We start from the raw sequence: 22,185 nt of genomic DNA, 5'->3' as shown, positions 1-22,185 counted from the left end.
TAACTGTAGTGCACTTCATTCATGATACACCAAGCAACCACAGTGTGCTAGTGGTGGGGGAATCAATGGTTAAGGTGAAGAATGTGGTTCTTCTCTAAGAAGCTGTATCGGATGGAACTTCTTAAGTGTTTTGGGGCTGCACCCATCCAGTCAAGTGTAGAATATTCAATCACATATGTACTCTATAGAAAATGTAAAGGTCTTGTGCTGTCCGGAGGTGAAATGCATGCAACAGGATACCAGACCTACTATTGTAGCCACAGTAATTTTGTGCAACACACAAAGCACTGGAGGAACTCAGTGTGTCAGGCAGCATCTATGGATGAAAATAGACAGTTGACATTTCAAGTCGAGACCCTTCTAATTCAGCATTCAGGTAGTATCTGTAGAGGGAGAGAGATGGTGCATTCAGTATTTAATCACACATATAAACGTAATTTAATGCAAGAATTGATAGATTCTGGCATTGTACCAAACGACTGGAAAATTGCAAATGTTACTCCGCTATTTAAGAAGGGTGGGAGGCAGCAGAAAGGAAACTATAGATCTGTTAGCCTGAAATCATTGGTTGGGAAGTTGTTGGAATCAATTGTTAAGGATGAGATTACAGAATACCTGGAGGCACATGACAAATAGACCAAAGCCAGCATGGTTTCCTGAAAGAAAAATCCTGCCTGACTGCAATTTTTTGAGGGAATTACAAGCATGGTAGACAAAGGAGATGCAATAGATGTGGTGTACTTGGATTTTCAGAAGGCCTTTGACAACGTGCCACACATGAGGCTGCTTAGCAAGATAAGAGCCCATGGAATTACAGGGAGGTTACTAGCATGGGTGGAGCATTGGTTGATTGGCAGAAACCGGAGAGTGGGAATAAAGGGATTCTATTCTGTTACCAGTGGTGTTGGGACTGCTGCTTTTTATGATGAATGTCGATGATTTGGACTATGGGATTAATGAATTTGTGGCTGAATTTGCTGATGATACAAAGATAGATGGAGGAGCAGGTAGTATTGCGGAAACAGAGAGCCTGCAGAGAGACTTAGGTAGTTTAGGGGAATGGGAAAAGAAGTGGCAAATGAAATACAATGTTGAAAATTGTATGGTCATGCACTTTGGTGGAAGAAGTAAACGGGCAGACTATTATTTAGATGGGGAGAGAATTCAAAATGCAGAGATGCAAAGGGACTTGGGAGTTCTTGTGCAGGATACCCTAAAGGTTAACCTCCAGGCTGAGTCAGTGGTGAAGAAGGCAAAACCAATGTTGGCATTCATTTCCAGAGGTATAGAATATAAGAGCAGGGATGTGATGTTGAGGCTGTATAAGGCACTCATGAGACCACACTTGGAGTATTGTGTGCAGTTTGGGCTCCTTATTTTAGAAAGGATATACTAGCATTGGAGAGGGTTCAGAGAAGATTCACGAGAATGATTCCAGAAATGGAAGGGTTACCGTATGAGGAATGTCTGGCAGCTCTTTGGCTGTATTCCCTGGAGTTCAGGAGTATGAGGGGGATCTCATAGAAACATTCTGAATGTTAAAAGGCCTGAACAGAATAGATACGGCAAAGTTATTTCCCATGGTAGGGGACTCTAGGACAAGAGGGCACGACTTCAGGATTGAAGAAAGTCCATTTAGAACAGAGGTGCGGAGAAATTACTTTAGTCAGAGGGTGGTAAATCTGTGGAATTCGTTGCCACGAGCGACTGTGGAGGCCAATTCATTGGGTGCATTTAAGGCAGAGATAGATAGGTTCTTGATTAGCCAGAGCATCAAAGGGTATGGGGAGAAGACAGGGGAGTGGGGATGATTGGAAGAATTGGATCAGCATATGATTAAATGGAAGAACATACTTGATGGGCTGAATGGCCTACTTCTGCTCCTATGTCTTATCGTCTAATTACCATGGGAAGAGATTGCCAGGTAGACAGAGGAGAAGATTCTAGGATATACTCAATGTTTCCCTAAGGATGTTTAAATTCCCCACTGATTCATGGGGAGTTCTGGCCTATTGCCACTCAAGTGGAAGAGCTTTGAGACGGAAATTAGAATCCTGAATCCATGCATCAGGAGAACATAGTACCACACCTGCTCCTGTCATTAATCACTTCCTACCCCATGTGTAGAAGAATCCATGGCTTCCTAATTGATCAAATCCATAAAACCAGATTAGAAGAAGCATGTCTCCCTCTATTCAGAGGGACTGCCAAAGAAAGTGTTTGCTGTATGTACAGTCAAATTTTACATATCTTAACCCATTTATATTTATTCAGCCCAAATGTTTTTGACCACATATTCAGTAGCAAATTGCATCATAATATTCAGCCTATATATATTGAAGCTTAATGTGTGTTTAACTTTCCATGTAGTTTCTAACAGCAATGGAAATGTACATTGTGATCGTGTACAGTTTTGGTTGTCTTTTGTATAGGAAATACAGTACGTTGTTAACCTAAAAAGAGTGCAGGCATTTACGAGGATGCTGCCAGTACTCAGGATCCTGAGCTAGAGGAAGACATTGGGCAGGCCAGGACTTTCTTCCTTGGAACATAGAGATTGAGGGTGACCTTAGAGGTGTATAAAATTATGAGGGGCACAGATGGGCTAAACACAATTTTATTTCCCATGGAAGGGCCTAGGTTTAAGGTGAGAGATGAAAGCTTTAAAAGCTGGAGGGGCATATTTTCTGTGCAGGTATTTATTTATTATTTAGAGATACAGCACAATACCAGGTCTTCCTTGTTCAAAGAGTCCACAGTGTCTAATTACACCTATGTGACCAATTAACTTACTAACCTATATGTCCTTGGAATGTGGAAGAAACTAAATGGTTTATAAAATTATGAGAGGCCTAGAAAAGACCAATATTAGGATAAATAGTCAGTTTTAAGCAGGATAAAGTTATCAAAAAAGAGCATGTAATTTTAAGGTGGGGGGGCATGGTGTGCAGGGGAGTTTAAAGGAGATAAGCAGGGCAAGTTTCCCGCCAAACACACACAGGTGCCTATAACACAGTGCCAGGAGAAGCGGTGAAAACAGGCACAATTGTGGCATTTAAGAAGCATTTAGACAGACACATGAGCAGGGAATCAAGGGAAATGGATCACATGCAGGCAAATAGATACTGTATAGTTTAATCTAGCGTCATGGTCAGGTTAGACATGGTGGGCTGAAAGGCTTGTTCCTTGATGTACTGTACTCTGTTCACCTCTTCCCATTGTAGGAAGGTATAGCAAGTTAAATACACTGCAGGCCATCAGTACTTAGAATGTGACAGATGGCTCCAGAGAGCTGTCAGAGTCCTACCTGTGTGTTCATATACCCCTAGGCTCATTGAGTGCACTAAAAAAATCAGCAATTTAATTTGGGAAAAACATGTACCTGGGATATGTTGAGACATTTATTCCTAAGTTTGATCTCCTGTTTGACAAGGGCATAAATGGTCTTCTTAAAGCAGTGGATGCCATAGTAACAGTTTTATTTTCAGTATTTGCAGGATTCTATACATAAGCAGTAACATGCATTTTTAAAGAATAAAACATTTAATAGGTGTCATGACAATTGGATAATTGAAAATTGAAGCCTGCCGTTAGAGATGACAGCATCATGTCATCATCAACTGACAGACAGATACAAGATGGAATCAGGCATTCCGGCCCACTGAACTTGTGCTGACCATCAGCTAATCTTTTATACTGGTTTTACATAAATCCCAATCTATTCTCCCCACACTCTCACCAACAGATTGTTTCTTTTCTTCCAGATTGGTGTTTGGAGGCAGAGAAATGCGGCTGAATATGTCTTGTGGTTTCTTTGCAACCATGAATCCTGGGTAAGCTTCTGTTCAGAAGAAATCTTTGGTTGTGTGGATATGAAGCTAAGGTGATTTACAATATGTACAATATGTAGAACATATATGAACATTTATTTTTAAAGTAACATTAAGTGAATAGAAATGTATGTAGCAAAATGAAGTGCTCTTTCTATTCTGGTCACCCAGAATGAACACCAAGCCTCCCAGACAGGGTCTGCTGAGTTTGATTTAGGGAGAAACTGCTTTGTCCTGCAATGGGCAGAATATTGTTGGGGACAGACCTGAGTGCGTCCATTGCTTTAGCTCTCAGTTTGTGTTTCAGGAAAGAGATCTGGGTCAATAACACCTGTACCTAAATTCTATTTGGTAAACTTTGGTGGGTCATTTCTCGAAGATATTGCATTCCAGATGGTGGGTGGGGTAGGGTGAAGAGACAGGTAGATCTAAGAAACCAGTTGGGGTCTAGACCCACCTGCCCCATCATGTGACCCCCACCTTGGAGCAGTGTTCCCTTCAGTCCTTGTCATAGATTCATAACACATGGAGACAGGCCATCAAGCCATGTTGACTCGTGGGTACACATTTATATCAATCCCATCTTCCAGTACCTGGCCCATAGCTTTGTGCCTTGGTATTGTAATTCAATTGCATTCCAGGCACGTACCATCCCTCTGATCCACTCTAAATCTACTTTTTCTTACTATAAACCCATGTTATCTGTTTCTATCTACCTGTGATATAGAAACATAGAAAACCTGCTGCACAATACAGGCCTTTCGGCCCACAATTCTGTGCTGAACATGTACTTATTTTAGAAATTGCCTAAGGTTACCCATACCTCTATATTTCTAAGCTCCATGTACCTATCCAGGAGTCTCTTAAGAGACCCTATTGTATCCGCCTCCACCACAGGCGCTGGCAGCCCATTCCACGCACTCACCACTCTCTGCATAAAAATACTTATCCCTGGCATCCCCTCTGTACCTACTTCCAAGCACCCTAAAACTGTGACCTCTCGTGTTAGCCATTTCAGCCCTGGGCAAAAGCCTCTGACTATCCACACGATCAATGCCTCTCATCATCTTACACACCTCTATCAGGTCACCTCTCATCCTCCGTCGCTCCGAGGAGAAAAGGCCAAGTTCACTCAACCTATTCTCATAAGGCATGCTCCCCAATCCAGGCAACATCCCTGTAAATCTCGTCTGCACCCTTTCTATCGTGATATGTATTTTTTTTTCAGTCTATACCCAGTGACCTAGTCCTAGACCAGTATTCATTATCTTAATGGTCTATGGAACTGCTAAGGGAACACAGACACAAGCCCTTCACTCCAGAATATTATGCTGAACTAATTGCAGTAGTAATATAATGCCCAACTAAACTAATCCCTTCTGCCTACCTAATGCCCATATCCTTTCATTTCCTGCACATTCATATGCCTATGAACATCTTGAGTGCCTCAATCCTATCTGCCTGCACCACCACCCCAGGCAATGCATTTCAGCTGCACACATCTCCTTTGAACATAAGATTACTCTACACATCAACTCTGTTAAGGTACTGTTTCTTTACATTTGAGTTCCCAAAGGGCAACACTTCACATTCGCCTGGTTAAACTCCATCTGCAATTTCTCCACCCAGATCTGCAAGTGATCTATGTCTTGCTGTATCATTTGCCAGTCTTCTACAATATCCACAATGCTGCCATTCATCATATCATTTTGGAAGAATGTGTATTAAACCTGCACTCCAAATCTGCTTTCATGTGAGGCTCAATCGCTCTTAATTGTGGCTTTGATTAAGACATAACAGAAAGAAAATATCTTGTACAGCAATGATGTTTTTCTTGACTAAGTTAGTTTCTGCAGGCTAGTGACAGTGCGCAGTGGAGAGCACTTCAAGTAAGAGATCAAAATACTCACAGATAGACATGGCTATAGAAATTTTAGTACGTTGGCTTTCATAAGTATTGAGTATAGGAGTTGGGATGAAGAAGTACCTGTAGTACAGAACTTTAGGGAGCCCAAATTTGGAGTATTGTGTGCATTTCTAGTCACCTAACCATAGAAAAGATATCAATGAGATTGAAAGAGTATAGATAACATTTACAAGGATGTTGCTGAGACCTGAAGACCTGTGTTATAGTGAAAGGTTGAAGAGATTAGGACTTTTTTCCCTCCTCTGTAGCATAGGTGAATAAGGGGAGATTTGATAGAGGTATACAAAATTATGAGGGTTATAGACATAATAAATGGAATCAGGCTTTTTTTTCCCCTCAGAGGTTGTGTGAGACTACAACTAGAGGTCGTAGGTTAAGGTGAAATATTTAAGAAAAATCTGAGAGGAAACATCTTCACTCAGATAGCAGTGTGAATGTGGAATAAGCTGCCAGCACAAGTGCTGGATGCAGTTTTGATTGCAACATTTAAGAGACGTTTGGATAAGTACATGGATGAAATAGCTGTGGTCCAGGAGCAGGTTGATGGGACTAGGCAGATAATAGTTTGGCACAGACTAGATGTGCTGAAGTCTGTGCTCTGACTATGACAGGTTTCACTTTAATCAAAAGGGAATCAATAACCTGGCTGGGAGGTTAGCTACTGTTCCAGGGAGGGTTTAAACTAGTTTGGCAGAGGTGTGGGAACCAGAGCACTAAGTCAGAAAGTGGAGGGATTGAGAGAAAGGTAGATGTCAAAACCAGGAAGAACAGAACAAACAAGGTAATACATTATGGGATGGATGGGTTGAAGTGTGTGTATTTTAATTCTCAGAGTATTATAGGTAATAGTGATGAAATTAGAACATGGATTGGTACACGGAACTATGACGTTGTGGCCATACAGACTTAGCAGAAAAATACTTTAGGTTTTGATGTTTTAGAAAAGATAAGCTAAGGGGGTGTGATGAGTTGTGCCATTAATCCGGGAGAATATTACAGCCGCACTCAGAGGGTAATTAATGGAGGTCTCAGCCACTAAACCTATATGGTTAAAACTCAAAAAAGGTGCAATCACTCTGAAGGGATTATACTACAAGCCCCCGAAACCACTCTGTTACACTCCCAGTGCCCTAACATTCACTAATTCCTACCTTGGTTTGTTCTCCCAAAGTGAAATACCTCACATTTGTGTAAATTAAATTCCATCTGCCATTTTTCCCCATCTGCTCTCAATCCCACTGCATGGCTTGATAGTCTTTCTTGCCATCCATTACACACCCAATCTAGGTGTTATCTGAAACTTTGCTGATCTAAATTACCACATTATCTGGATAGTATGATGACAAACAACAGACCCAGCACCAATCTCTGCAGCGCATCTCTAGTCACAGGCCTCCAGTCAGAAAGACAACTATTTACTTCACTGTCTGACATCTCCCACTAAGTCAATGTTGAATCCAACTTACCACTTCCACTTGAACGCCAAGCACCTGAGCCTTCTGGACCAGCTTCCCAAGCAGAACTTTGTCAAATGCCTTGCTAAAGTCCATGTAGGCAACATCCGCTGCCTTTCCTTCAACTTTCTTGGTCGCCTCCACGTCTCCAAGATTTGTTAGACATAAAGCCATGTTGACTATCATTAATCAGGCTCTGTCTATTGAAATACTTAACATATCCTGTCCCGTAGAACACCATCCAATAATTTACCCACAACTGATATCAAGCTCACCAACCTATTATTTCAAAGCTTATTCTCAGAGCCTTTCCTGAACAACAGAACAACATTAGTTATCCTCCAGTCCTCTGGCACTTCACTTGTGGTTAGATAAGTTTTAAATACCTTTGCCGGTTCCCTGCAATTTCTGTGCTAACCTTCCACAAGCTCAAAGGGGTCACCTTGTCAGTCCCTGTGATATATCCATTTTAATTTGCCTGAAGACGACAAGCACCTCTTCTGTAATCCATGACCTCACTACTGTTTTGCCTTATTTATATAGACTGTGTGCATCTCCTGAGTAAATGCAGATGCAAAAAATCTATTTAATATCTCCACCATCTATTTTGGTTCCATGCACACTGGCCCTTACAAAATGTCTAATAATCTAAACAGTATCAAGCTCTGCAGAAAGTCCCAACAGTCCCCACTCATTGTAAACCTGTCATATCTTGTACAGGTCATCTCTGCCCCAGAAGAGATTCTAATGATTCAAGAATCTGAAGTCCTTCTCCCTGCACCAATTTCTCAGTCACTCATTTGATCTATCTTTCTGTTCCTGGCCTGACTAGTATGTGGCACCAGGCGAAATCCAAGTTTACTACATTCAATTAATTTTCAGCATCTTTCCTAACTCTATATACTCACTGCAGAGGACCTCCTCCCATTTTCTCCTCATGTCATTGATGTCAACATGCACCACAACTTCTGGCTACCCACCCTTCCTCTTGAGAATGTTCTGCAGCTGCTCTGATACATCCTCAACCCTTGCACCTGGGAGGCAAGACACCATCCTGGTGTTTCTTTTACCAGCACAGAATCTCCTGTCTGTCCTGCTTATTAAGAGGTCTTCCATCACTATTACTCTGCCTGACTATCTCAGAGAAGGCCATAGTGCTACTGACCAGGATGTTGTTACTGCAGCTCCCACCCTCAATCAGTATCCAAATGGACATTCTTGTTTCAGAGAGGAATGGCCACAGGGGAACCCTGCACTGACTGCCTACTCCCCTTACTCTGTCTCGTCACACCACAACCTTAGCTTCCCCTTCTTACGCAGGGCCACTCCAAAACAGTTGCTCTGAGTAACCCTAGCTTATTTTTATTAGCCGACAACTATTCACTCAAAATTTGCAGTTGTGCCACTTTTAGGGTACTTTTAAGTGAAACTCACCAGAAAGTATTGGGACCTGCACCTTTTGAAGTCTTGTGCCTTGTGTGCCAAGTCCTCGCTCTTGTTAAATTGTGGAAGACAGATTCAATTATAGTCAGCTAGTGTCTGAAAGGAAGAAATCTGCAGAGCTGTAGAATGAGGGTGTCAAGTGAGAGAATAGACCAAGTGCTGTGACAATGCTGCAATTATTTGATCCTGTCTACCAAGGTAGAAAACACCCAGGTTGGAGAAAGAGCTCATTACCACATTCTTAAGGTAAAGCAAGGGCTGGTGTCCAGGCATGTACCTGGACCCCAAAATCTCTCTGTCCATCAACACTGTTAAGGATCCTGCTACTGATGTTGTACTGTCACCTTATGTTGGGTATCCTAAAGTGTAGCACCTCACGTTTGCCCAGATTAAACATCAGTCTTTACTTGTCCACTAATATCTGCAGCTGATCTAAGCTGATCTATCAGCTGACAATCTTCTATGCAATTCACAATGACACCAATTTTGCCAGTCTTAGTATTGTCTGGAAATGAACTCATGCAACCTATTATATCTTCATCCAAATCATATATACAGTATAGATAGAACTATAGAATTCACAATACAGATCTCTGTAGAACACCATTAGTTATAGGCCTCAGTCCAGACTCATCCACAATTATATTCTGTCTTCTGTGGACAAGCCAATTTTGGATCCCGTGCATACTAATTTTCTGGATGAGCCTACCATGTGGAATCTTGTTGTATACCTTACTAAAATCCATGTCACCTTCTTGGAAAAACTCAATCAGTTTAGTCAAATGCGACCTGCCCCACACAATGGTATGCTAAATGTGTCTAACTAGACCATGTTTCTCCAAACGCTTGATGTTGCATTAGTCCTTCTCTAACTTCCTGTACCTTTAAGTCCAGAGTATCTAACTCCAAATCTTCAACCCAGTTCCCAATCCATGGACTGTTCCAATTTTGGTTCTTAACAAAAGTGACCAAAACTCTGGATTCCGAAGAACTAACTGCAGAAGGTAGAGGATTGAGAGAAACAAAGGGTAAAGAGGAAGAGGAAATGGAGGAGAAAGAGGTAAAAATGAAAATAAAAAACAGGTGAATAAAAAAGATAGTTGATGGAGAGTGAGATTTTGCCAATGGTGGAGGAGGGATTCATGGGTGATAATGGGGAGAGAGAGGGAGAGAGAGAGAGAGAGAAATAGAAATGAAAGAGGGAAGTGTTGGAAGTGAAAGATCAGAGAAACTGGAGCAGAGATGAACTATGTTTCCAAGACTTGAAGAAGTAAAGCAGTTGTGACACAATTTAATCAGACAGGAGTCACTGCCCAAGAGCAGCAGCTCATCAGCTGTGGGTGGCCCATTCGAGGTTTGAGTGATACTGACAGATGTGTTTTCAGTCTTCTTTTTTAGCATAAACTAACATTAGCCCTTGTCTCATCCTTTCAATAGATAATTGATTTACACACTTAAAGATCATACACTGGTTGAAGAAGGCTGGGGGCAGTGTAGATAGATAATCTCCCATTATCTCCAACTTGAGAAAATCTGCAGATGCTGGAAATCCAAAGCAACACACAGAAAATTCTGGGGGAACTCAGCAGGCCAGGTAGCATCTATGGAAAAGAGTAAACAGTTGATATTTTGGGCGGAGACCCTTTATCAAGACTGGAAAGAAAGAGGAGAAGCCAGAGTAAGAAGGTGGGGGAGGGGAGGAAGAGTACGAGGTGGTAGGTGATAGGTGAAAGTGAGAGAGAGAGAGGGAGGGGTGAAGTAAAGAGCTGAGAATTTGATTGGTGAAATCAACAAAGGGCTGGAGAAAGAGGGATCTGATAGGAGAGGCCAGAAGACATGGAAGAAAGTGAAGGGAGGGGATCATCAGAGGGTGGTGTTTGGCAGGTAAGGAGATAAGGTGAGAGAGGGAAACAGGAATGGGGAATGGTGAAGAAGATGGGGGGGGCAATTACCAGAAGTTTGAGAAATTAATGTTCATGCCACCACGTTGGAGTATACCCAGACAGAATATAATGTGTTGCTCCTCCAGCCTGAGTGTGGCCTCAGTGTGGCAGCAGAGAAGGCCTTGGACTGACATGTTGGAATGGAAATGGGAAGTAAAATTGAAATGGGTGGCCACCGGGAGATTCTGCTTTTGCTGGCAGATGGAACAGAGATGCACAGCAAAGCGGTCTCCCAATTTGTGTCAGGTCTCACCAATATACAGGAGGTCACATCAGGAGTACTGGGTACAGGAGATAACCCCAACAGACTTGCAGGGGAAGTGACGCCTCACCTGGAATGACTGTTTGGGGACCTGAATGGTAGTAAAGGAGGACGTGTAGGGGCAGGTGTGGCACTTGTTCCGCTTGCAAGGATAAGTGCCAGGAAAGGGATCAGTAGGAAGGGACAAGTGGACAAGAGAGTCATGTAGGTAGCGATCCCTGCAGAAGGTGGGGAGAAGGGAGGGAAAGATGTACTTGATGGTGGGGTCCCGTTGGAGATGGCGGAAGTTATAGAGAATTATGTGCTGGATGCAGAGGCTAGGGGGTGGTAGGTGAGGACAAGAGGAATCCTTTTCCTGGTGGGGTGGCGGGAGGATAGGGTGAGGGCAGATGTGTGCGAAACAGAAGAGATGCGGGTGGGTGTAGCCTTGAGGGTGGAGAAAGGGATGCTCAATAGTTCTGAAATGAAAAGCCTCTTGCTGAGAATAGATGTGTTGGAGTCGGAGGAACTGAGAGAAGGGGATGGCATTTTTACAAGTGACAGGTTGGGAAGAGGTATAGTCCAGGTAGCTGTGAGAGTCAGTAGGTTTACAAGAGATATCAGTAGATAGTGATCGAGAAAGGGGAGGGAGGTGTTGAAAATGGACCAAGTAAATTTGAAGGCGGAGTGGAAATTGGAGGCAGAGTTGATGAAATCGATGTGCTGAGCATGGGTGCAGGAAGCAGAACCAATGCGACCGTCAGTCTAGTGTAGGAAGAGTTGCTGAGTGGTGCTGGTGTGGGCTTGGAACATGGACTGTTCCATGCAGCCAACGAAAATGTTGGCAAAGCTGGGACCCATGCATGTTCCCATGGCTACACCTTTGGTTTGAAGGAAGTGGGAGGAGCTGAAGGAGATATTATTGAGGACCAGTTCTGCCAGACGAAGGAGAGATCCCATTATCTCTGTTGGAAGAGTCAGGAAAATATTGGTCACAAATTCACTCCAAGCCTATCCCCTCTCTTGGCCTCTTGATTTGATTTAGTGACCAACATTAAACTTGATTTTAACGTTCAAGTGGTGTTGAAGGAGACTTTGATGTTGAGACACACAGTTTAGTGTTTTAATCCAGTTGGATTAGTAGATTTATTTTCTATCAAAGCCATTTTTCTAAAGCTTTGCTGTTTTCCTTGGTTTGTACTTACTGGATTGATGTCAGCTGTTGTCTTGATAATAAAGTTCTGCTGCCTCTGTTCAGTTTACGCTGAGGATTAAATCTCTCTACGCTAATCCTCTGCAGTGAAACTATATGTGTCACAATGTAATTTGAGCAAGATTAGAAGTTAACGAACAATTTTTTGTGAAGTGATTTATGTTTTTAAGTAATCTCTGTTATTGCCATTCCCTCCTCGCCCTCCAGACTTCTTTGTTAGGTACCATCTTTCTGCAAGCTGATCCAGTCTCTTCACCCTCCATCTTCCATTGATGTTAAGATATTTTGAACTCACCCACTCCATCATTAGGCTGCTTATTTTATCTACTTCATAGCAACATTGGTCTTTGCAATGCTGCTGAAATCCTTAGATTTCTCTTACTGCTTCTGGATTTGAATATTTTACCCAACTGTTGCCCAGCTTTTTTGTTGTGCCCTCTATAGATGAACTCATTCTAATGGTTTTACCTCAATGCATTACTGGTTGATATGCTAACTATTCTGCCCAAGGCTACAAGAAGTTGCGGACTACAGAGTTGCGGGCACAGCCAGATTATTACAAAACCAGCCTCTCCTACGTGGACTCTGGCTATACTTCCAACTGCCTCAGGAAAACAGCCAACATAATGAAACCTTTCCTACCCTGCTCATTCTCTCTTCTCCACTCCTCAGGCAGAAGATTCAAAAGCTTGAAAACATGCACCACCAGGCTCAAGGATAGCTTCTGTCCCCAGTTATAAGACTTTTGAATAGACCTCTCGTTCAATAAACATCAACTCTTGATCTTTCCTTCTACCTCATCCTGGCCTTTGCATTGTATTTGTCATTCTATACCACACTTTTGCTGTAATTGTAACACTAACACTACATTCTGCATTCTGTTATTGTCTTTCCTCTTGTACTGCCTTGATTTACGGATGGCATGCAATACAAAGTTAATGAATGTATCTCAGAACATACGGCAATAATGTAGCAATTACCAATTACCACTTGTACCCAGGGCTTGTCATTCTGTGTATGTGAACTGTATTGATTTCTGAACTGCTATTATAGTAACTATTATAATCCTATCCTAGTTGGAGGTCACCCCACAGTCACCCTCTTTCCATCTTGTGGTCACTTCTAGCCCTATTTCTTTCTGAGATCTCTGTGCTTTCCACTACTGGGCTCTTGCTCATCTTGATTTTAATTCGTCCACATTAGCAGCATGACTTTAACTGGCCAGGATCTAAGATCTTGAGTTCTCACCCAAATCTGCTCTGTGATTTTCTTTTCTCCTTTAAGAAACTTCTTAAAACCTCGTCTTTGAGCAAGCCTTTATTTACCTGTCCTAATAACTCATTACTAACAAATCCTGTATGGTAAAACTCCCATAAAGCTCTGGTAAAACATTTTTAATAGATTAAGGTGATGTAAGAACACAAGTCTTTCTCTTTCCATTCTTGGATACCTGGAGGTGAATGATTCTGAGTACTAGTGAACAGACTGAGTGAGACCATTCCCCTGATGGTGATTGTCTGTCCAGATTTAACCTGAATATTTTCCTCATTCATCCTTTGTGAATGGATTTTGCTTTACTGTGATTTTTTTTTGTTGCTATTTCATTGGTTATTCGAGTAGCCTTGAGGTTTGTGTGTGGTCTGTGATGAGACTCGATGTTCAAAATGCTGGGCAAAAGTCATTATACAAAGTGCACAAACAGTTTATATCTTCTCGGGTTGTAATGCTCTATGACTATGACATGAGTCTTTTCAGGCAATGGGCTCAAAGCCTTGACCCAGGAGAGAATTCATTCCACCTCTGTCTACTCTATGATCATTGACCTGGATGTCCATCTGTGGTGTTACTGTCAGTTGAGTGTGACAGGGTTACTTACTGCCAGCTAAGTGGATTCATGCAGAATAAACAAAAATTGTGAACCATAGAATAATAGGTTAGTGGCAGCATGGATCAGGGATCAGCAAATACAGCAAAGGTCTGCACTAGTCTAGGTTTTTGGACTGGAAGCAGCTGGATAGTAGTACTCCCAAGGGATCAGTATTATTTTAATATTTATCAATATCTTGAGAAATAGGTAAGGTAGAATTTCAAACAAAACTGGAGGCAAGTACAGGATGGCAAGACCTTGATGCAAGTGGTAAATAGAAATTTGTTTATTATTGTAGCATGTTCTGAGATATGTTTATGTGTAGAGTTTTGCTTGTGTCCAGACAGATCATTCTGTAAAAGGTGCATTAAGTAGTATAGCAGGAAAAGAAAACCAGAATGCAGAATGTTGCAATTGTGGTTCTCTCATTGGGCTCGTATACAAACTTGGCTTGTTAGCTCATTCTGCTAACAGCAATGTGATTCAGTGTGAGAGGGCCACCTTTCATAAACAAGATACATCTAGGTTCGGTATGATTTGGAGTTCAACCAAACAGGAACGTTGTGATGTTCTGATTAAAGGAACCTCGATTTGAGCAAACCAGACCACTATCCACCACAAAACTCTCTGCACCCCACTCCCTCTGGAAACTTCTCCAGATCCCACCATCCTGATTAGCTGACACAACGATGCTAAGTAGAACAACAGGGCTTCTTATCTTTTGCCAAAACCAAAACATTCTATCAGCTTAATGCACTGCTTTTGAAGAAAACTGCTGAAATGGAATACCTATAGCATTACAGTAGAAATCTTAACCACGGCATTACACAGTCACAAAAGAAATGCAGTGCAGATAGGCAAGTAAAGTACACATGCTGTCACGTGACCGGCAACAATGAATATAGAATTGAATTGAGTCAGGTTTTATAAAAACAATTAAACACTTACTAAACTCTGCTCAATATAAAAAATAAACAAATGAAAATCTTAACCAGAAATAAACGGCTATGCGGACATTTAACAAACCGCCACTCAGTACTAGTTCTTAAAGCGATAAATGCGAAAACAGTTCTTAGAATGGTAAATTCGAAAGTCCAAGAGATTTATACAGTCAATTAGGAGAGACTTTCCTGAAGTAAAGAATTCCTCGAAGACACGATGTCATGCCAGTCCCAGCCGGATCCTGCCTTGTCCGCAGGATTCACGACGATGAAAATAAAACTGTTTAAAGGCACTGATCTTCCCTCTGTGTGCTAGATCCTGCACAGCCTTTTCTGCTGCTTTTAGCATAGGCTATCTCATGCAGATCACTCTTTCTTGAACGAATTCAATGATGGTCGATCCTTTCAACCATCAAACGACTCCTTCAGGTTCCTGTTTTCACTCTCCAATATTACAGAAAAGATACATCAACAAACCTGGCAGCGATTGGTTAAACTGCCTGCCCAGCACTTTTGTACCTTACAATAGAACGTAAAACTCTGTTTTAAATCAAAACTGCATCATAAAGCAAATACACAATGGAGAGGAGTCTCTGCCTAACGTTCTAACTGGAAAACTAACTGCGTCACCCCAGGGGACTCCTTTTATACCCATGGTGAACATGTCATCACGTGACCTCACATCGGCGGGAAAATTACATCAGGTGACCTCCAAAAGACCATTACATCATCCCCGCAAGAGAGTCACAAGATATCCATGAGGTATGTAACAAAGCCATGACAGGTAGTCTGAAATATCAAGAGTTCATCTTTTCCATATAAGAGGTCCATACAGGAGCTTAATAAGAGCGGGAATATTAAAATAGAGGGTGTGTTCAACAGTGCAACATTTTAGAAAAATTGACAGGTGACAGGTGAAATTTAATACAGAGGGCAGTGAAGACGTGAGTAGATGGAAGCCATTTCCATTAGTATGCTGCTGCTCACGAACCAAGGGGTTTGAATTTAAAATGTGCAAAAGATACAGTGGTGAAAAGCAGTTCACACAGAGAGTGGTGATTATTGGTACTTGTGACCTGCAGGGAGATAGAAATAGTGCCTATTGAGACACAGCTATGGATTTTCCCTGGAAGTTATTCACTTTTGAGAGAAAGGTCTAGGACATGGCATAAATGGGGTGAATGGCCTGTGCCATTAACACTTCTCTGTTTTCATGATGATGTGACTGTGTTGTTGCTTGGTGAGTCGTGTGCCAATGCGTATGGCCTATTGTCATAGAGTCACAGAGTAATACAGCACAGATACAAGCTCATCAGCCCAACAACTCTATGCTTATCACGGTGCCCACCCAGCTAGTCCCAATATCCTGTGTTTGGCCTATCCCTCTAAGCCCGTCCCTGAAAGTACACATCCAAGTGCTTCTTATGTGATACTGTAGTGGTGTGCTACACACAGCGCTAGAATAACGACACGTAGTCGGTGAGTTGTAGTTGCGAAAAAAGAGGTTTATTCAAACTTTGTGGCCTCCTTTAAAGCCTTCCCGTTCCCACTCTCCCCAGGTGGGACTGCTGTGGGAAATGCATATTCGCAGACCCTTCCCGTGCGCGGGTTCTTCCCCCTGCTGGTGAAGATGGCCTGGCGCCCTTTTTGGGGTGGGCCTCTCTGCCAGCATGTGCAGTTTTGTGAGCCAGTTCAAGTGCGCTGGAAAGTGGGTCACCACATAACCCCCCGCCAGAACTGGCGATACATCCCCCAATGTCCACAGTCTGGATCGGCCTCTGTTTGGGAGGTCCGCTTCTGTGCCGTGGTGCCTGAGCCTGGACCGGCTGCGCCACATGGGCCGGTTTGAGTCGGTCCACTGTGAAAACCTCCTCCCTCCCCCCAATGTCCAGCACGAACGTGGACCCGTTGTTCCTGATCACCTTAAATGGCCCCTCATAGGGCCGCTGCAGTGGTGCCCGGTGTCCGCCCCGTCGTACAAAAAGAAGCTTACAGTTCTGCAGGTCTTTGGGTACGCAGGTCGGGCTCTGTCCGTGCTGTGAAGTGGGGATGGGGGCCAGGTTACCGAGCCCCTCACATAGTCTGTCCAGGACTGCTGTGGGTTCTTCCTCTTGCCCCCTTGGGGCCGAACTCTCCTGGGACTACCAGGAGTGCGCCGTACACCAACTTGGCCAACGAGGTGTGCAGATCCTCCTTGGGCGCCGTGTGGATTCCGAGCAGGACCCAGGGAAGTTCGTCCACCCAGTTAGACCCTTCCAAGCAGGCCATGAGAGCCGACTTCAGGTGACGGTGGAAACGCTCCACTAGTCCGTTCGACTGTGGGTGGTAGGCAGTTGTGTGGTGTAGCTGTGCTCCTAAAAGGCTGGCCATAGCTGACCACAGGCTGGAGGTGAACTGGGCGCCCTGTCGGAGGTAATGTGGGCCGGTACCCCGAAGCGGGCTACCCAGGTTGCGATCGGTGCTCGGGCGCAGGATTCGGAGGTGGTGTCGGTGAGCAGGACTGCCTCTGGCCATCTGGTGAACCGGTCTATCATAGTTAGGAGGTACCGTGCTCCTCATGACACTAGCAGGGGCCCCACGATATCCACAAGAATGTGGTCGAACCTCCGGCGGGTGGGTTCGAACTGCTGCGTTGGAGCCTTGGTGTGCTGCTGCCCCTTGGCCGTTTGGCACTGCATGCACGTTTTGGCCCATTCACTGACCTGTTTACAAAGTCCATGCCAAATGAACCTGTTGGAGACCAGCTGGACAGTTGTCCTGATGGAGAGGTGCGCTAAGTTGTGAATGGAGTTGAAAACTCACTGCCGCCAGGCTGCCTGGACGACGGGGCGGGGTTGGCCGGTAGCTACGTCACACGGTAGGGTCCTCTCACCTGGGCCTACGGGGAAGTCTTGGAGCTGCAAACCAGAGACCGCAGTTATGAAACTAGGGATCTCATCATCTGCCTGCTGTGCCTCCGACAGCGCTGGGACAGGGCCTGTATGGTCGGTCTGGATAGTGCGTCCGCCACGACGTTGTCCTTTCCTGAAACATGCTGGATGTCCGTTGTGTATTCGGAGATGTAGGGCAGATGTCGCGGCTGGCGAGACGACCAGGGATCGGACACCTTAGTGAATGCAAAGGTAAGCGGTTTGTGGTCCGTGAATGCAGTGAAGGGCCTACCTTCTAAGAAGTGCCTGAAATGCTGGGTTGCCAAGTATAGTGCCAATAGCTCCCGGTGGAAAGCACTGTATTTCAGTTCGGGTGGTTGTAGGTGTTTGCTGAAGAATGCCAGGGGTTGCCAACGACCCTCGATGAGTTGTTCCAGCACTCCACTGACTGCTGTGTTGGATGCGTCCACCGTGAGGGCAGTAGGAACGTCCGTTCTGGGGTGCACTAGCATCGCGGCGTTTGCCAAGGCTTCTTTGGTTTTAACGAAAGCAGCTGTGGCCTCTTCGTCCCAGGTAATGTCCTTGCCCTTACCCGATATCAGGGTGAACGGGGGCGCATGATTTGGGCTGCTGAGGGGAGGAAACGGTGGTAGAAATTCACCATACCCACGAATTCCTGCAGGCCTTTGATTGTGTTGGGTCGGGGGAAGTGGCGGACCGCGTCTACCTTGGTGGGCAGAAGGGATGCCCCGTCCTTAGTAATCCTGTGGCCCAGGAAGTCGATGGTGTCGAGTCTGAACTGGCATTTGGCCGGGTTGATTGTAAGGCTGAATCCGCTCAGTCGGGCGTAGAGCTGGCGGAGGTGGGACAGATGCTCTTGACGACTACTGCTGGCTATGAGGATGTTGTCCAAATAGATGAATGCAAAGTCCAGGTCTCGTCCCACTGCGTCCATTAGCCGCTGGAACGTCTGTGCAGCATTCTTTAGACCGAACGACATTCGGAGGAATTCAAAAAGTCTGAATGGAGTGATGAGTGCCGTTTTGGGGGTGTTGTCCGGGTGTACCGGGATTTGATGGTATCCCTGGATGAGGTCTACTTTGGAAAAGATCCTTGCGCCGTGTAGGTTTTGCTGCAAAGTCTTGAATGTGCGGCACAGGGTAGCGGTCTGGTGTTGTAGCCTCGTTCAGTCTGCGGTAGTCACTGCATGGTCTCCAGCCCCCCCCCCGTTGCCTTGGGCACCATGTGCAGGGGGGAGGCCCATTCTCTGTTGGACCATTGTATGATCCCCAATTCCTCCACCTTCTTGAACTCCTCCTTCGCCAGTCGGAGCCTGTCCGGGGGAAGCCTTCGAGCACGGGCGTGGAGGGGTGGTCCCTGGGTCGGGATGTGGTGCTGTACTCCATGTCTGGGCATGGCTGCCGTGAACTGCGGTGTCAGTACTGATGGGAAATCTGCCAGGACCCTGATGAATTTGTCGTTGGACAGTATGATGGAGTTCAGGTGTGGGGCTGGCAACTTGGCTTCACCCAGGGAGAACGTTTGAAAAGTCTTGGCATGGACTAATCGCTTCCCTTGCAGGTCGACCAGCAGGCTGTGAGCTCGCAGAAAATCCACCCCCAGGAGTGGTTGGGCCACGGCGGCCAGTGTGAAGTCCCAGGTGAACCGGCTGGAGCTGGACTGTAGCTTCACCGTGCGGGTGCCGTAGGTTCGTATTGTGCTGCCATTTGTGGCCCTCAGGGTGGGTCCCGGTTCTCTGTCGCGGGTGTCGTAACTCGTTGGAGGTAAAATGCGGATCTCCGCTCCGGTGTTGACCAAAAAGCGGCGTCCCGACTGCTTGTCCCAGACATACAAGAGGCTATTCTGACGGCCAGCCACCGTAGCCATCAGCAGACTGGCATTTCCCGGGAATTTGCAGGGCAGTCTACAGCGGCGGGCCTCTGGTGGTAGAAGCACCATTGTTCGTTGGGCTCCTCACTCCTGTCGCGGGGTTTTGTAGGCTCTGCTGCCGGACCTGGTCTGGGCTGCCGTTGGGCACGCGGCTTGCTGATCTGTGCGGCAGACGCCCCTCTCTCCTTCTTGGCATTCCACAGCACATCTGCCTGGGCCGCCACCTCCCGGGGGTTGCTGAAATCTGCGTCAGACAGCAACAGGCATATGTCCTCGGGCAGTTGCTCTAGGAACGCCTGCTCAAACATGAGGCAGGGTTTGTGTCCTTTAGCCAGGGCCAGCATTTCGTTCATTAATGCCGACGGCGGCCTGTCTCCCAAACCATCCAGGTGCAGTAAGCCGACAGCTCACTCGCGCCGTGAGAGTCCAAAAGTCCTTATGAGCAGGGTTTTGAATGCTGTGTATATGCCGTCCTCCGGGGGCGACTGTATAAACTCCTCAACTTGTGCAGTTGCCTCCTGGTCGAGGGAGCTCAGCACGTAATAGTAACGAGTGGAATCCGAGGTTATCTGCCGAATGTGGAAATGGGCTTCTGCTTGTTTGAACCATAGGCGAGGTCGCAGCGTCCAGAAGCTTGGCAGTTTTAACAAAACTGCATGAACAGATGCGACGTCAGTCATCTCTGGTCCAAATATCATTTGGGCCGTCGGGGTCACCAAACGTAGCGGTGTGCTACACATAGCGCTAGAATAACGACACGTACGCGGTGAGTTGTAGTTGCGAAAAAAGAGGTTTATTCAGACTTCGCGGCCTCCTTTCAAGCCTTCCCGTTCCTGCCCTCCCCGGGCGGGACTGCTGTGGGGAATGCATATTCGCAGACCCTTTCTGCGCGCGTGTTTTTCCCCCTGCTGGTGAAGATGGCCTGGCGCCCTTTTTGGGGCTGACCTCTCTGCCGGCGCGCGCCATTTTGTGAGCCAGTTTGAGTGTGCTGGAAAGTGAGTCACCACAATACTATTGAACTTGACTCAATCTTTTCCTCTGACACCTGGTTCCATACTGTACTATGCCCCTAGTTTTGGACTGCTCCACCCTAGGGTAAAGACTTTTTCTATCCAACGTCAATGCTCCTCATGACTTTATAAATCTCTGTTCTCCAACATTTCAAGGAATAAAGACCTGGCCTGGCTAAGCTCGTTCTACAACACAGGCTCTCTCGTCCTGGCAAAATGTTCATAAACCTTTTCTGCACTCTTTTCAGTTTAACCACATCTTTCCTATAACGGTGACCAAAATTGTACTCAGTACTCCAAGTGTGGCCAAACCAACAACTTATACAACTGCAACATGAAGACACAACTCCTACAGTCACTGCCCTGACTGATGAAAACTAGTGTGCAGGGCTGCTGCTGGTGATGTGTGTGTGTGACTATCTGTGAAGATGATCCTGAGATAGTGAGACAGTCTAGTGTTAGTGCTGTGTAGGAATGGGAAAGTTTATTGTGTAAGTCTGATTGTGTATGTGTGTTGTGTTGGGGCTGTGGATGGAGGCATGGTCTGTAGGTTCAGTGTGTCAGTGTGCTGTAGTCTCAATCTGCGGTGTGAGTGTGTCTGTGTATCAGCCTGTGGTGTTAGTGAGTCTCAGTGTGACCTGTGGGGTGAATGTCACAGTCTGTTGATCTGTGCCCAAGAAGATAGAGTAAGCTGCCTTAATGACTATCGTCCAGTAGCACGCACATCTATGGCTTTGAGAGGTTGGTTATGGCTAGAATCAACTCCTGCCTCATCAAGGACCTGAATTCGCTGCAATTTGCCTATTGCCACAATAGGTCTATGGCAGATGCAATCTCAATGGCTCTTCACATGGCCCTATATCAACTGGACAATACAATCACCTATGGCAGGATGCTGTTCGTTGACTATAGCTCAGTGTTTAACACTATTATTCCCACAGTCCTGTTCAATAAGCTACAGAACCTGAGCTTCTGTATTTCCCTCTGCAAGTCAATCCTTGACTTCTTAACTGGAAGATCAGAATCTGTGTGGATTGATAATAATATCTCCTCCTTGCTGATGATCAACACTGGTGCACCTCAGGAGTGTGTGCTTAGCCCACTGCTCTACTCTTTCTATACCCATGACTGTGTGGCTGGGTGCAGCTCAAATGCCATCTATAAATTTGCTGGTGGTAAAACCATTGTTGGTAGAATCTCAGATGGAGACAAGAGAGTGTACAGGAACGAGATATGCCAACTAGTGGAGTGGCGTCACAGTAACAACCTGGCACTCAACATCAGTAAGAGGCTGATTGTGGACTTCAGGAAGGATAGGATGATGGAGCACGAACCAATCCTCACAGAGGGATCAGAAGTGGAGAGAGTGTGCGATTTCAAGTACTTAGGTGTTAAGATTTCTTAAGATCTAACCTGGTCCTATGATATCAATGCAGCTATAAAGAAGGCAAGAAAGCAACTATATTTCATTAAGAGATGGAGGAAGTTTGGTTTGTCACCTAAAGCACTCAAACTTCTACAGATGTACTGTGGAGAGCATGGGGGTGGGGAGGGTC

The 22,185-nt window shown here is 45.2% G+C and overlaps 1 protein-coding gene across 1 annotated transcript in view; it reads left to right on the top strand.

The window, feature by feature from the left end:
- Positions 1-22,185, top strand: part of LOC140193014 (dynein axonemal heavy chain 6-like) — a gene marked incomplete at its 3' end in the record, with an annotated part of 382,778 nt that overhangs the window by 183,836 nt on the left and 176,757 nt on the right. The window contains exon 26 of the mRNA XM_072250467.1: positions 3,765-3,833. Within this exon, the coding sequence (XP_072106568.1) occupies positions 3,765-3,833 (69 nt within the window). The remainder of the gene's footprint in view (positions 1-3,764; positions 3,834-22,185) is intronic.

This window comes from Mobula birostris, unplaced genomic scaffold (genome assembly GCF_030028105.1).
Source record: "Mobula birostris isolate sMobBir1 unplaced genomic scaffold, sMobBir1.hap1 scaffold_348, whole genome shotgun sequence".
Classification (NCBI taxonomy): Eukaryota; Metazoa; Chordata; class Chondrichthyes; order Myliobatiformes; family Myliobatidae; genus Mobula; species Mobula birostris.
This window is presented reverse-complemented; position numbering and strand designations above follow the sequence as displayed.